This window comes from Marmota marmota, unplaced genomic scaffold, assembly GCF_001458135.2.
Source record: "Marmota marmota marmota unplaced genomic scaffold, marMar, whole genome shotgun sequence".
Taxonomy (NCBI): domain Eukaryota; kingdom Metazoa; phylum Chordata; class Mammalia; order Rodentia; family Sciuridae; genus Marmota; species Marmota marmota.
Genome location: NW_025999977.1, coordinates 4,156,456 through 4,172,381, shown reverse-complemented (window position 1 = coordinate 4,172,381; position 15,926 = coordinate 4,156,456). Strand labels below are relative to the sequence as shown.

Below are 15,926 nucleotides of genomic sequence, written 5' to 3'. Positions count from 1 at the left end.
GAGAAGACATGAATATGAAGTCACATTAAGAGTTCAGAGTATGTAGGCAAGATAAGATGAGAAGCCCTTTATCTTGGTCTGGTTTCTGCCATTGTAACAGACTGCCAGAGACTGGATGATTTATAAAGAAAAGAAATTCATTTTGAATAGTGCCAGAGACTTATAGGTTGGGAAGTCCAAGGTCAAGGGACCCACATCTGATGAGGGCTCTCTTACTATGTCATCCTATGGTAGAAGTTAGAAGGGCAAGAAAGTATGTGCAAGAGGAGGCCCAACTCGCCTAAAAAGGCCACTCTTGTGATAACTAACCTGTTCTCCAGATGACATTGTTCCTGAGGGAACAGCCCTATTGACCTAATTACTTCTTGTTAGGCCTCACCTCCTAACACTCTTGCAGTGGGGAGTGAACGCATGAACTTTGGAGGACACATTCAGACCATAGCACCCTTCAAAGGAATAGAGCTGCCGAGGAAAACAGGTCCCGGGAGTGCATCCCAGCCTTCCCTGGCAGGCCTGCTTTTATTTATTTATTTTTTTAATGCATATGGATAGGTTATGTGATTTTCCTAGGATCCCAGTAAGCGCTGGGATTTAGCCCTGTACTCCACAACCTCTGCTCCCACCCACCCCCACCTTGCCATAGTGGACCCAGACACATGGAACAGTGCCTTGTCCTTCATGTATCACAATCTCTCTGCAGGAAGAAGATGATGATGGTCTACCTAAGAAAAAATGGCCCACAGTAGATGCATCTTACTATGGTGGGCGAGGCGTTGGAGGAATTAAAAGGATGGAGGTAAGAGGACAGCTTGGTGCATACTCATCCTCGTTCTGTCTACACCATGATGGGGACCCAAAGCAAATGGCGACAACTCCTGCTTTCGGTCTGGTGGGGAAGTGGATTGTGAGGCAGGAGGATGGAGAGATGAGAGGTGCAACCTTTTAACTGCGCACCTCCCCATCTTACCCCCATGAGTCAGAGCAAGGTCACACATAGGACAAATTCCCCCACTGGTTTCTTTTCTCACTAAAATAGCATCCAAAGTTCTTGCCTGGCCTTGCCTGGCCTTCTACACATGCTCTCCCACTGCCGGGACAGTTCCTCCCCTAAATATCCACACGCATGGCTTGGGCTCTCTGTTCCTTCCACTCTCCTTCTGTTTTCCACAGCCCCCCTCTTCCCTGGCCCTCAAAACCCACAAGCAATGAGGCATGGGTCGCACATGCAGGGCACATCACATGGTTATTTGTCAGCCTTATTCCCCAAGAACAGCCTATTTTATTTTTTCACTTTGTCTTCTTATATTTTATTTGTATTAGGTTCGTTGGGGAGAAAAGGGATCCACAGAAGAAGGTGCCAAGTTAGAAAAGGCAAAGAATGCAAGAGTCAAGATGCCGGAGCAGGAGTATGAGTTCCCTGAGCCTCGAAATCTCAACAACAATATGCGCCGGCCCTCTTCGCCCCGGAAGTGGTACTCTCCCATCAAGGTAGGTCTCTCCTGACTCCAGATGATTCCCTCTAGGACTCGCTCTTCGTGGCTGAGAGCAAATCTCCTTTGAAAGTTTTCTATCATTTTCCTTCCCCCCACAGCTCCAGATCTTAAAATCCTCATTGGCTTCCTGGGAAGGTTAAGCTGCAGGAAGCAGTTAATGCTTCCTGAGGGCCTCTTTGTCTCCGGGTTGCAAATGGCTTTGAATTCACATAATTGGATCAACCCTTCTCTCACCCTTGTCCTTAAGCATCTGTGCCAGTTCTCAGAAAGCTCTAGAAAATATCATTGAAAAGACACAATGCCCTCGTTTCATAGAGAAGAAAACTGAGATAGGCAAAGTCCATGCTGTGCTGGGGGCTAGAACTCAAGGCCCAAGCTCAAGGCCACAGCCTCTAGTTCCATGCTCCAAACAGACTGGGCCCACTCCAGAACCTTACGTGGAAGGGTATGAGAGCCAGCCTCCCAAGCCACCCCATGTGCGCGCACGCGCACACACACACACACACATACACACATACACACGGACACAGACTTACCCCTGCCGAATGACAACAAAAATAATTGTTATCATCCACTAAGTTATTTGCTAATTTTGGATCAGCACTTCTCTTACAAAATCAAAAGAAATACCATTTCCAACAGTGGAATGAAAACTTCATTGGTAGTCATTTTTTCTCAGCCAAGTTCACTCGGGTTCACCACGAATTGCAATGCATTTCCACTTTGGTTTGCCATGTTTAAAGCAGTGAGATTCTTTTTTAAGATAAGATTCCCCCTGAGGCAGTGGGCTGAACTCTGGGAAGATGTGGGTGAGAAACAACTTGCTTGAAGAACAGCTGTTTGCTCCTGATTCTTTTCTAATGGGGAACATGCAGTGGCGTGCGTACATGTTCAGACAGGAAGGAGCCGAGGAGATTCTCGGAGATGAAGAAGAGAGGGAATTTTCTATTATGTTGTTTTCAGGAATCTGTACTTTGTGACTAACACGGTATCTTTGGTCATAGCTGAATTTGTGTTTCTATAATCTTGCACGTTGAGAGAACATGAATTCTGTTTGAAGAAGCCACTTTCTGCCTGAGTGCATGTTATTCCTCTGTTAACTGGTAGTTTAGGACTGAGCTTCCTGAAATAAATAAAGATATGGTCAAAAACATTTAGAAATCCAAAAACATGTGGCTTGGGAGCCTGAGGCAGGAGGATCGTGTGTTCAAAGCCAGTCTCAGAAATTTAGTGAGGCCCTAAGCAACCCAGCAAGACCCTGTCTCTAAATAAAATTAAACAAACAAACAAAAAACAGCTGGAAATGTGGCTCAGTGGTTAAGGGCTCCTGGGTTCAATTCCCCATATCAAAAAAAAAAAAAAAAATCCCAAAACATTCCCAACATCCTCTTGGAATTAATAGTGGTTCAATGAGGTTTGTCATGTACCTACTTCTGCTAGGTGGGAGATGGGTGAGAGCCATTGCTGTGATTACTCAGGTTTATGAGCTTTCTCTCCACCAGATTTCACCCCTGGCAGGCACCAATTAATTATGCTTTGAAGCCTCAGTAAACAGCACTGTGCCAGGCAGAGAGAGGAACTCCACCAAACCTTGTTAAAGAGCTGAAGCATGCAATATAATTATGAAACCACTCCCAGAGCGTCCTCCCAGCCCAACCACACAGCTCACATTAATACTCTCTGTCCAGGAAGGTGACATTCCTCTTGCCATCTTGGAGGAAGGAGGAGAAAAAGAGGTCATTTAATGTTTAACTGGGCTGAGTGCGTGAGGAAAGGCAGGAACAAGAAGAATAGAAGTGCTGAAAAGAATTCAGAAGTAATTGTGTGGGGGCTGGTGTTGTGGCTCAGGGGTAGAGCGCTCGCCTAGTACTTGTGGGACACTGAGTTTGATCCTCTGCACCACCTAAAAATAAAATAAAGGTATTGTGTTCAACTACAACTAAAACAAAATATTTTTTTAAGTAATAATGTGAACTCTTGATTTGGAAAAAAGACAGATGTGCCATCGGAACCTCAGCCCTGTATAGTTTTAACAAGACACATGCTCTATGCTGAGCCCTGTTCTAGCTACAGTGCCTATGTCACTTGCTAGCCCCTGGGACAAAACATTTAACCTCATGTGGCCATAATTCTGCTCTCCCTTCTTGAACTTTCTCACAGAGGTCATCACAGTGCTGTGTTGAAACAAGGCACCCTCCAAATGGTTGAGCTAACAAAGGGTAGGCAGGGTTAAAGACCTCATAGAGGTAGAGAGACCCTAGGCCCTAGCAACAGGATCTCTTGCAACCCTAGGCCTGTAGGGCAAGGAGGATATGGTGACACTAGAGCCCAGTGACAGCCACAGCTCTAGAGAAGAGAGCACCCATCTGGAGCTATGCCATAAGCAGGAATAGGCAATCTAACCCTGCCCCATCACCTGATGTATGCCCACAAGCAAAGGATGGTTTTGACATTGTCAAGTATTATATGGGGGGCTATATAATATCCTCAGCTTTGACTCTTGACCTACAAAGCCTACAGTCTTTCCTCTCTGGCCCTTTCTAGAAAATGTTTTCAGATCCATGGCCTCATACAATTGTAGCCACTGCTGAAGAGGTGGAAGGGGCAGGAGGAATAAGCACCTCAGCTTGCTCTCATCTCTTTCTGGGTCCAGTGCCACCTATTGGCCAAAGGAAGCCCATTGATATAGAGGCAGGTTTCCAAGGCCTGGAGCAGGGAAGACAGAGAAATTCAGATAAATGATAGGGACAGGCAACTCACGGAGAAAGATCTATCTACACTGTGCCCACCTTTCACTCCCTCTAATTGGGGAGAACATCTCCATTTAGCAAAACTTTCCGCAGGCCCTGGGAAGATTCCTAGATGCTCCCCAGAAAAAGTAACCAGAATCCTACATCTCACAGGATTGCCCTGGGCTTATTTCCTTCGTGTATTCCAGGAACTATCAGGTGAGCACAGTTTCTGTGAGGATGCCCAGTGAGACCTGAGCGAGGGAAGAGGCTACAGTGGGCTCTTTTTCCACCCACCGTCCCCCAGTCTAATTGAAGGCACTGACCACAACAACCACACTTCCCCCATCCTCATTCCAGGCTCATGATCAGGAAATTTTCCCTGACAGTTAGCCTGCATTTTCCTTTGCTTGGGTTTTCACCCCCTGGATTTATAACACCCCGTGCTTCTCATTAAATTGGGACTGATCATTTTAGACAAGTTAAGTCATGCCTGTGTATATGGCCACCAGCTAGATTAAAAGCAGAACCAACTGTAGGTTTGTTGGAAGGCTTGTAGTCTTCAGAGAAACCATTTTTCTCCTTCTCCAGTAGCTTCTTCACATGACTGGAAGTGACAGAAATGACAGCCAAAGGACAAAAGCCAGAACCTGCCCTGCCAGGCAGGGCGGGCTTTTCCCTACAAGATAGGCAGACTGTGAGGGGCAGGGTTGGCTTGTCCCACATGCAGGGCCTGGGAGCCGGGTGGTCTTTATTTATTTCCCATCAGATCCCTAGTCTGACCTTGACCTTGTAGTCAAGCAGCATTCCGTCATGACACTGCACTAGATGAAGCTGTGTGTAGCTAAGCAAGACATATCAAAGCACTGAATGTCAGATGTGCTGTTGATGGTGAACAGATTTCATCCCTCTTGGGCTACTTTTTAGAATGATTCCAATATTTTCTTAAAAAAAGACCCAAAGGGGTAAAAAAAAAATAGTAAAAAATGACCCTCTGTGTACATGTGCAGGGAAAGCTTCCAACCTTATCCATTAATTTGAATTCATTAAATGTATTCATGAATTTCATTTGAGCCTGGGTCACACTATCTACCAGGTGTTTTTTTCAAGGTTAAAAAAATTCATGGGTCAGTCGGTAGTGGCCCTATAAGTTGTACCACCCTCAAAATTCTCCATCTCTGGCTAACTTCCAACCAGCTAAGGCAGACACACCAGAAGAGAAGACACAGATGTTGCTGGGCTGGGAAGAGGAAAAAAAAAAAAGAAAAGAAAAAAGAAAGAAACCCAGCCACAAACACCCATGCAGCAGGGTGCTTTGAATGATGGCCATATAAACATCTCCAGCCCAGACTTACTGTGGAGAAAGAAGCAAAAGCCAGAGTTTACATACAACTTCCAGTTTGTCTTTGTGAAATTATTGTCTGAAGCTAAGTGAGAAACAGTGTGGAAGTCTGGAATGGGTAAATTTTTCATTTTGCAGTCAAACTGTATTAACCTCATAGGAAAAAAAGCTATTTTTAAGTGTCATCTTAATACACTCTGGCAGAGGGTTCCGAGATTTGTGGAGAAATCTCTGTTGTAGTGTCACAGAAGCAGTTGGGCATTTCGCCTGGGAGTGAGGACCAGTGTCTGAAACGCATCCTGTGGAGGTGGCTCCTGCAGGGTCTGCACCCAGACCTGATAGACATGAGGTGGCACCAACCCAGAAGGCGTCTCCCGGGCTGCAGGGAAAGATGGGAACCAGTGGGGAAAATCCCCTGAGAGACTTCTGGCCTCAAAGGAATATTATGAATAAGCCCACTTATCACTTTAAATGCTACTACCTTTAAATGACAGACTTCTGTCTTCATTCAGAAAACCAAGGCCCCTGGAGCCTCTGCCCCTCTCCTTGACTTCCGTCAGTTATTTTTATCCTCTTTTTGTACCCTTCTTTCTCTGAAGCTTACTTCCTACCTGATGAAGGAGTAGATTACCCACATTGTTTTTCTGCAGCACAGACCAGGGACCCAGGGTTTTTCTGTGGGACAGTCAGAACACCAAAGATACAATGGAACTAGCTAGTCTCCCTTTGGCCAGAATTACCAGTGACAACGACTCACCTAATGCACACACTGCAGGTAGGGTAAGGTTCCAAGTGCTTCCAAGTTGTTTATTTCTCACAATAAGCCTTGAAAGTAGAAACCATTACTCTTTTCATTTTGCAATGCAAATAGAAAAGCCAAGTCCTGGAGAGGTTAAATATTTGCCCAGACTCACTCTGTTAGTAATAGTTCATGGTTTATTTTATTAACCACAATGCATCCATTTGGGCTAGCAATGAAATCTGATATTAATTAATAAACAAGAGAGGACAAGGAGCCTAGAGGTAAAAGACCCAATCAGAATACTTCACAGAATGAGTGACAGGTGATGAGGACCTGGGTCAAGACAGACTGGGGTGGGACTGGACAGGGCGAGATGACTGCAGAGCTGCTACAGAGACCATAGCCAAGACATAGTCTGTTTTGGAAATGAGGAGGTGTCAGAGAGATCAGAGTGGTCCTTTGATGTCCAATATTCCCATCCATGAACCAAGGCAGGGTGTGCAAAAGCAAGAGCAGGTTGGGAGAGAAAAGAGTTCATTCAATTTGTGGAGTTTAGGCTTTTGGGGTTTGTTGCTGTTGTTTTGTTTTGTTTTGTTTTTTCAGTACCAAAAATTGAACCCAGGGCCTCTTAAACACTGAGCATAATTCACTACCTTTTCTCCTGGTGCTACACATCTAAGTGGTTTCTGTTCCTTCACTATGATACAGGTTTAAAGTTCTGCTGAGTTAATTAATACACCTCTTCAACAGCCCAATTGTCTTCCTTCAGCTCCATCTCATTGCTCCTCCTCTATCAGGGAGTTAAGTGATCAGTGCACACAGCACTGTGGGTGGGCTGGTTTACAAAGTCAAATCCTGGGAGCTGGGAGTCCCTCCCTCTCCCTCCCAAAAAAGGCAGAGGGGGGAGCCAGAAAGCCCACCTGCTTATATCCTAAACTATAAATGCTTATCCCCCAAAAATCGTTTAATGCAGAAAACCATGCCTAACACAGCAGTTGTTCTAGCCAGTGCTCTAAAGTCATTTCAAAAATATTTTCAAATGCTTTTGTAAATTTCTTTTCAAAGGAGAGAAACACTGCACTTGGCAAGATAAAGTTTAACCTACAGGAGCTTGAAGAACAGTTGATAAGGTTTCAGGAATATAGTTTTTAGATGTGTGTAGAATCTGCCTGAGAATTATTTCAGAACATAAAGTCTTTGAGATGATTGAGAAGTTAATGCTGCCACTATAATTGCTTTGTGTTGTAGAACTTGAACTCTCAAGACATCCACAGGCTTCCCAGCCTGCCATCCAAAGATCTCTTCCAGATCAGTGTTGTCAGACATTCCTTACACCCCTGTAGGAAAGATATTTTACATTTTGATCCAGATTATGCCACACAGGCACCCCTATACACACACACACACACACAAACACACATCACACATGCACAAAACTAAGAGGAAGAAAAAATCTTCCCAAAATAACATTTATTCTCACTCTGTGCAATTAACCCTCGTATTCTATTTTATTTTATTTCTTAAAAGTTCTAGTCTTAACACCCAAAAATTGATCTCATGAGAGTTTAAAGGGTGGCAACCCACAGTTTAGAAACCCTGTTCTAAAGACTTACATTAAAGCATTCCAGCCAGAAGATCTGCATGAGGCAGAATCAGCAGTTGGTGTAATAGAAAGTATATAGGCAGCAGGCACAATGGTGCACACCTGTAATCCCCGTGACTTGCAATTTTGAGGCTGGCTGGGGAAACTTAGTGAGACCCTGTCTCAAAATAAAAAATAAATGGGCCAGGGGTATAGTTCAGTGGTAGAGCACTCCTAGTTTCAATTCCCTTTACCTCCCTCAAATCACATTAGCTTTAGTGATTAGGGCTGCACTGGTCTCCTATCATTGCTATAACAAATTACTACAAACACACAACAACCCCTACAAGCTCACAGCAATACAAATCATCATCTCACCGTGCTAGAGATCAGAACCTCAAAACAGGTCTCACTGGGCTAAAATCAAGATGTTGGCAGGGCTGTGTTCCTTTTAGAGGCTCTAGAGAAAATTTATTTCCCTGTGTATTCCAGGTTATGGAGGCTGCCACACTCACTGGCTTGTGGTCCCTTCTATCCCTAAAGCCGGCAACACTGGGTTTAGTCCTTCTCACACTGAATTCCTCTGCTTCTTGTTGTTGTTGTTTTGTTTTGTTTTTTCAGTACCAGGAATTGAACCCAGGGGCTCTTAAACACTGAACATAATTCACTAGCTTTTCTCCTGGTACTACACATCTAAGTGGTTTCTGTTCCTTCACTATGATACAGGTTCAAAATTCTGCTGAATTAATTAATACACTTCTTCAACAGCCAAATTGTCTTTCTTCAGCTCCATCTCATGGCTCCTCCTGGGTCAGGGAGCTGAATGATCGGTGCACACAGCACTGTGGGAGGGCTGGTTTACAAAGTCGAATCAGCTCTGATCCTCCTGTCTCCCTCTCTGAAAAACCCATGTGGCAGGATTGGGCCCATGTGAGAAACCCCTACTCTCAAGATCCTTAACTTAACCACATCTGCAAAGTTCCTTTTGCCATGTCAGGTATCATATTCACAGGTTCCAGGGAGCAGGGGTCACTTTATCATGAACTGAAAACAGCCCTGACATATTGGTTCTTTCCAATTTCAGCTAATTACATGCCTCCCCACTAGGGTTATTTTGGAGCCTAGGGCTCCTGACTAACTGTCTAGAAAATAGTAGGAGATCTGTGTCCCAAGGACCTTTCACTGGGCCTTTGCCTTGTCCATGCTCAGGAATTTTCCTGAATTTGTCATTATCTATGAACTTTAGACACCAAGTAGGAAGAAGAAATTTTAATGCAAGTTGAAAAGACTGACTGTGATATGAACGTATGCCCAGAAATGTGGTAAAATCCAAGAGCCTGAATGAACTTTGTGTTTGCAAATGAGTGGCTACACCCAGGTCTCGGGGTGTATTCTTCATGAACATCTTTTGTGTGTCTCTTCTCCTCCTACATCACAGAGCCTGCGAGTCACTAGTCCTATCACAACTAAGCTGGCAGAGGTGTGCTGTGCACATGGCAAGAAGCACAGGAAGGCCCAGTGTCTACGGTGGCCGGCAATTCGTCTGTTTCATATCTAATCTTGGTGCATTTGTTTTATTTCAGGGAAAACTCGATGCCTTGTGGGTCCTACTAAGAAAAGGATATGATCGTGTGTCGGTGATGCGGCCACAGCCAGGAGACACGGTAGGAGTCCTTAGTCCTAATGCACATGCGCACACATACTCACCCACGCATGCACACACACTTTTGTCCTCTTCCTCGGTCTTGGTAGAGCTAGAATTCCATGTATATAAGTCCAACTATTAGTTCATATTGTGACAAATCAGATACTAATTTTCAAAATTCTGGTTTTCATAAGACAGAAATGTGGGGTTTAACTTCCTAGAACTTGAGAGCTTCTCGATTTTCATGTAGTGAGTGAGAGAGCAGGGCTGGCCCACACTTTGGGCAGTCCCAAGAGGGAAGCCTGTTGATCCTGAGCCACACTGGCCAGGGGCGAGGAACAGAGTGACAGTGTCACACAAACAGGTGACAGAATAAGGACCACAGAGAACTCCTGCCACTTTCCAGCAGGTGTTGGGTCCATAGGGAGATCTAATACCCTGGGTGTGGATTTATCCAGAACTGATAGGGATAAGCTTGGAGTGTCTCCAACTATGAAGTGGTTTTAAAGGAGAGACATAGGGAGACCTTAGAAACCATCTAGCCCATGCCTTCATTTTGTAAATGAGGAAACAGACAAGGAAAGTTACATAACTTGTACTGGTTCAGAAAGCAAATAACAATGCTGGAAGCAGCCTCAGTTCCGTTGAAATCATAGCATTGCTATTTCTTCTCGTAAGAGCTAGTCTCTCCTCCACAATTATTACAGAGCAAGACTTGGGACAAAATTCTGCCTCTACTGCCAGCAACCTGCATCTTCCATACTCATCCTTGGGAATCAGGTCCACTTAACCAAAAGCAATATAAAGCTGTCTAACCTTGAATTCTTTTCAAATCAGTCAAACTTGGGATTGAAAAATCACTTTTTCCTGACTGGAATCACCCAACCTCTCGGTATTTCATCTTTATGAAGCAGATAACAACAACTGCTTCATAGTGTGACAAATGCTTCATGCATCTGGCCCACTGCTGAGCATTCAATAACTCTCCATAGGTGAAAAATATTATTATGATTATTTGTGGTGTGCTCTTCTGCTGTCTGTGGATGCTTGATGCACAAATTCAAGCCATATTGCAATCTGTGTGTATTAGATATGTCTCATCATTGCCTTGCCCCCTTCAATATGACATCACCAACAAAGTGGAGTGAAGCCTGGTACACAGGTCTCTTGCACCTGGTGACAATGGGCATTTTGAGGTTGAGGGAATTTGATCTGAAGTTTCATAGTTTGTGCAAACTACTGACCAGCTGACTGTTTATGCTCCAAGTTGTAACTGGGACAACAGGAAGGTGTTATGAAACCAGTTTATATAAGTGTTGGGTCGACTGGGCCCTTAATGGCATATGGAATTTGTATTTTTTTTTTCTGTGAAAGTCAACTAGAACCAACTTCTATAGCAACTTATAAAATGAATACTCTACAATTAACAGAAGTGAACATAGGTTATAACGTTAGTACTCAGGGAGGGTGTTTGGTCCTATAGATGATATATCTGTTTTCTGTGGAAAATGAAATATTTTTAGCATTCATGAGACTTGTCTAATAGATTAAGAAAAACAATAGTAAGATATTTTAAGTAGGGACTGGGGATGTGGCTCAAGTGGTAGCATGTGTGAGGCACTGGGTTCAATTCTCAGCACCACATAAAAATAAAGATTGTGTCTACCTAAAAAACTAAAAAATAAATATTAAAAAGAAGATATCTGAAGTAGGGTTCAGCAGTACCATTTTGTTACAAAACATATTGATTTCATGCACAATCCTTTTTTTTTTCTTTTTGAGCAACTGAAAAACATCTCCCCTAAAATATGTTAACATTCCATTCCCCACTGATCAGTTTGGCAGAAACAAATCCACAAACTGGGTCAACAGAAGAAGTAGAAGGAGTGTTGGAAAGAGGAAGGATAAGAAGAAATATCATTAATAGGATATAAGAACCATTAATCATTAATAGGATATAGGGCACAAGTCTGATTGTGTAAATCCAAGAACAATGGAATGAAAACAGAATTTCCTCTAATGAGTCACACCTAAATTGAAACTCTTCCTCTTTACTAATTCTGAATGAAGTCTATATTATCATATTATCATTTGAATGAGAAACACAATACCAACTTGAATTCTCATTCCCAGTCACAGAAAATAATAGATTTAAAGAATAGGAAGTCTTTAAGGACAGAATAGGTTTGAACATATTATTAGCCCTCTCACAGTTTATGACTGTTCAGTTTACTTTAAAATGGGCTTCCTTTATAGAAATCCTGCCAAAATTGCAAGATACATGGGGCAAACAGATGCAGAGAATTGTGTCCATGTGTTCATGGAGACAGCCATAGACTTCTCTGTGGGCACATGGAATTACACAAGAACAGTCACAGAAGAAGTAGGAACGGGAATCCAAAGCTGCCTTATGGCTATACAAAAAAAAAAAAATTTAGGGTCGAGGAGGACCACAATATAGTTTGGTCCACATGCTCCCTCTGCTTTGTTTTACATAAGTTTAACAGACTCGTTACAGACCTGCATGTCTTACACAGTGATGACTTGAAGAATTCCTCAGCTCTGATTTATGGGACTGACCACATTTTCCATAAACTCCTAATGACTATATCCAGCCACGTGCTTGTGAACAAGAGTCACAGGTTCTGAATTTTTCCTTCAAAACAAAACAAAAACAAAAATCACCTAATTTCATTCTCAGTGACGTTCTAAATGGCTTCAAACACATGTTGACCTCGTACAAACCTGGCAACTCTTCCTCCTCAGTTCCTGCCTCCTCCAACCTCCTCCCAGCTAATACACCCCTCACTATGGATGTCAGCACAGACCACCAACAGAGCCCCTGAGAAAGCCCAAAGGCCTGAGTGTCTCCAGCACCCACCCCAGAGCCGGGGCCTGAGAGGCCTGAACCCAGAGCTATCACCCTTCCCAGGAACTGGCACCCAACCTCAGAGTTGGCCAAACCCCCATGTCAGGGAAAGAATGAATGGGATAGAAGGAGACATGACAGTTTCCCATCTATGTGACCTGTTTTCCCCTTTCAGCAGGGGTGGGCTCCAGTGTTTCTTAGAAGCGCCCAGGAAATCCCTGGGCCAATGTAAAAGAGAAAACACCAAGAGAAACTTTTAAGTAGCAAACCAGTAACATGTCTCTTTCTGAAATTTTGCAAGTTTACTAGGCATATGGTGTCCTTTGCCTAAACCATCCCCTTGCTTCCAGTAAATAGCTACTGGGTGCTCTTTCTAAAACATGGAACTCAACATACCCTTCTCGGCTCCAGACTTGCAAAAAAAAAAAATGGGAAAAGCCCCAAATCCTTAACTTGGTTTAGAAAGGCCTACTGTTCTGGGCTGGGGTTGTGGTTCAGTGGTAGAGTGCTCACTTAGCACGTGTGAGGCACTGGGTTCGAACCTTAGCACCACATAAAAAATGAAATAAAGATGTTGGGTCCACCAACAACTAAAAAATAAATATTTAAAAAAAAAAAGGGCTGGGGATGTGGCTCAAGCGGTAGCGTGCTCGCCTGGCATGCATGTGGCCTGGGTTCGATCCTCAGCACCACATACAAACAAAGATGTTGTGTCTGCTGAAAACTAAAAAATAAATATTAAAAAATTCTGTCTTTCTCTCTCTCTCTCTTACTCTCTCTCTTTAAAAGAAAAAAAAAAAGAAAGAAAGAAAAGAAAGGCCTACTGTTCTACTTAGTCTGCTACTTATCCCAGGTACACTCCTTAGGAGGGATTAATTCCTCATCAAGCCCTGGACATTCCTGTCTCTTTACCTTTTCACATTCTAATTTTTGTGCTTTGAATTCATTTCCAATCCTCTCTACTTAATAAGCTTCTATTAACTTGGTAATATTGTTCACCATCTCCATGGTGTCCCTGTAAACATTAAAAGTCACTGGCTAGACCTATGCTTTAAAGAGGACATTGCCAAAGCAGAACACACTGGACAGAGACTAAGTGAGGAAGTGTCTTTCCAGGATGGTCCCCAAGGCTTCCTACACACGTGGGCCACTGTTTGAGTTTAGAAAATGTGTTCATCTTCCAAGGACAAGTGATTGAAGGAATCTAGAATGTCTGATCTGAGAAAGCAGATTTAAAGGAACCGTGAGAACTTCTTTAATTGATCGTTTCTTGGAGGTCCTGTTATGCCTCTCAGCTCAAACCTATTTTTTAATCACTTCACCACATTCAAGGAGTAGATTTTCACACCATCGCATGTCCTTGCCTAATGTCATTTTAAAAGATTGTGTTTCACTGTGTATCCACCTTTTTTGGATATTTATTTCCAAGTATTTGTTATTATAAATGAAGACACAATCAGTATCCTTATCTTCAAATCATTGTACACATTCACGAATATATCCTTAGGTGAGAGTCCAGCTTTCTACTGGATCAGAGGGTGTGGAAAATTTTAAAGCTTTTGTACGTATTGCCAGGTTGCCCTCCTGAAAGATTATACAAATTAACCTTCACGCCAGCATCTGTAAGAAGTTCATTTCCCCAGATGTTCACCAGCATTATTGAACATGATAGATGCTCATTTCTTTTTCACACTTTCTATTGCTAGTAAAGTGGAAAACATTTTTCAAATGTTTATTTTTTTCTCTTTTATCAATTGCCTATACAGGCTGTTGGACTATTTTCCTATTAGATATTTTAAGATTGGTTTTCATATGGTTATTTTCCTAATTCATCTTCATTCATATGTTAATCAAATATTTTGAAGGCCTACTGTGTGGTAGGCCCTGTGCTATGCATTAAGGGTATAGTGCTTACTCATGAAATAAAGTCTAGCATTATATAGAGAGTGCCAACTTCTTTCTATTCTGTCATTTATCTTTTAACTTTTTAACAATATATTAAAGTTATATGTAATATAATTATTAGATAATTTATCTAATAGTTTGATTAAATTCACATTCTTAAGTTATCTAGTAATTTTATCAAATGTGTAAATCTTTGTAATTTCTGCCTTTGATGTCAAACTTAAAGCAATCTTCCACACTCCAAAAGACCACAAATTTTTTCTTCTACGCTTACCCCTCAATATTAGTTTGGGGCAATTATGTATGTTGTTACTTCTTCTGTCTCTTCCTGAGTATTTCAGAGGAAATTTGAGAGCTATCCTGCTATGTGTCATGTTAAACTAGAGGTCCTCATTATATTAACTAGAAGCCCTAACAGAATCATGTTATGCCAAACCAGAACAGTGTCTTATATCTTAGACATATTGAAAGTGATTTAGATTTACTCTGGGTCATTGCAACAGACAGAACCAGAACTACGGGTAGATACTCCAGCAAAGCAGATTTCATCTTAAGGAACTGAAGAATGTGAGTTTTAGCAACAGAACAAGGGGTACCAGAGACGGATGCCCCAGTAGCTAACCTTACCACACGGGGTAAAACAAGTTCTAAGTCAAAGTCAACATTTCTCTACTTATTTGACCACCAAGTTACTGTTCCCTTATATTTCTCCGTAGCACACCCATTGACATGTCTGGGAAATGAGTAGTCTAGCTTAATTCTAAATATTAAGCTACAATCAGTTTTAGAGAAATCCTTCCCAGTTGCAGACAGTCCTGTGCCTCGATGACTAATTTCAGACACAGATAGGTCAGGAAATTCAGAGATCAGAGTTCATGGACTCCAGTGATTTCCTCCTGGTTTTAAAGCACTGATGAGCAGGTCCCACCCCACAGAGTCTACTGAATTGTCTGGGGTGAGGTCTTGGCATTGGAGTTTTAAAAGCCTCCCCAGGTGATTCTAAAGGGCAGCAAGACCTGAGAGTCAGTAAACTGGTCCAAGTTCCAATTTTTCACTCGGGCAGCATCTCCTCTTGCCTGCCTGAAACCATTTAAAGGTAACTCTTTACATCCCTTCAGGACCCCTAAGAGTCTCACAGGCATAAGGGAAATGGATAAGCATAATCTTCATATGCTATCAGCAGCCCTTTTCCTCTAAGGAAGATAGTTAACCTAGATTCTGGCAGCTGTTATTGCTACTGCTTGGCTAAAGAGGATGGCAATGAGAAAACAGAACTCTCCTTCATGTCTTTCCTGGAAGAAATTCAATCTATGGACTAACCGAAGCCCTCCCCAGTCTTTTTGCTCCAACATAAACTCCACCCACTTTGCATGCTCCTAGATGACCCACTGGGGCTGGATTTCTTTCTTTCTTTTTTTTTTTTTTTCTTTGTTTTCAACTCCTTAGCTGCTCTCAGAATTGGCATCAGGAGGCTGGTGCATTCCATTGCTATCTGCACACCCAAACCAAAGGCACACTCTGAGCTTGTTTTGCAAGGCTGGGTCTCTTCACAATCAGAAGAGACCCGAGGAAACACACACACAAATGCACATAAACAATGTTTGAAATGCAACTGAAGC

General features: G+C 42.7%; 1 protein-coding gene and 1 long non-coding RNA gene across 2 annotated transcripts in view; one reads left to right on the top strand and one right to left on the bottom strand.

Moving 5' to 3' along the window:
- Nucleotides 1–10,506, top strand: part of Antxr1 (ANTXR cell adhesion molecule 1) — a 170,201-nt gene extending 159,695 nt beyond the window's left edge. Inside the window, exons 15-17 of the mRNA XM_015479371.2 lie at nt 701–796; nt 1,321–1,488; nt 9,472–10,506. Of these exons, the coding sequence (XP_015334857.2) occupies nt 701–796; nt 1,321–1,488; nt 9,472–9,675 (468 nt within the window). The 3' untranslated portion in view covers nt 9,676–10,506. The remainder of the gene's footprint in view (nt 1–700; nt 797–1,320; nt 1,489–9,471) is intronic.
- LOC125617147 lies at nt 1,942–7,940 on the bottom strand. Its single transcript, XR_007348029.1, has 2 exons — nt 6,322–7,940; nt 1,942–2,616 (listed from the first exon to the last, which is right to left on the bottom strand). It is a non-coding gene; the product is annotated as an uncharacterized LOC125617147 (long non-coding RNA).
- Nucleotides 10,507–15,926: the final 5,420 nt, after the last annotated feature.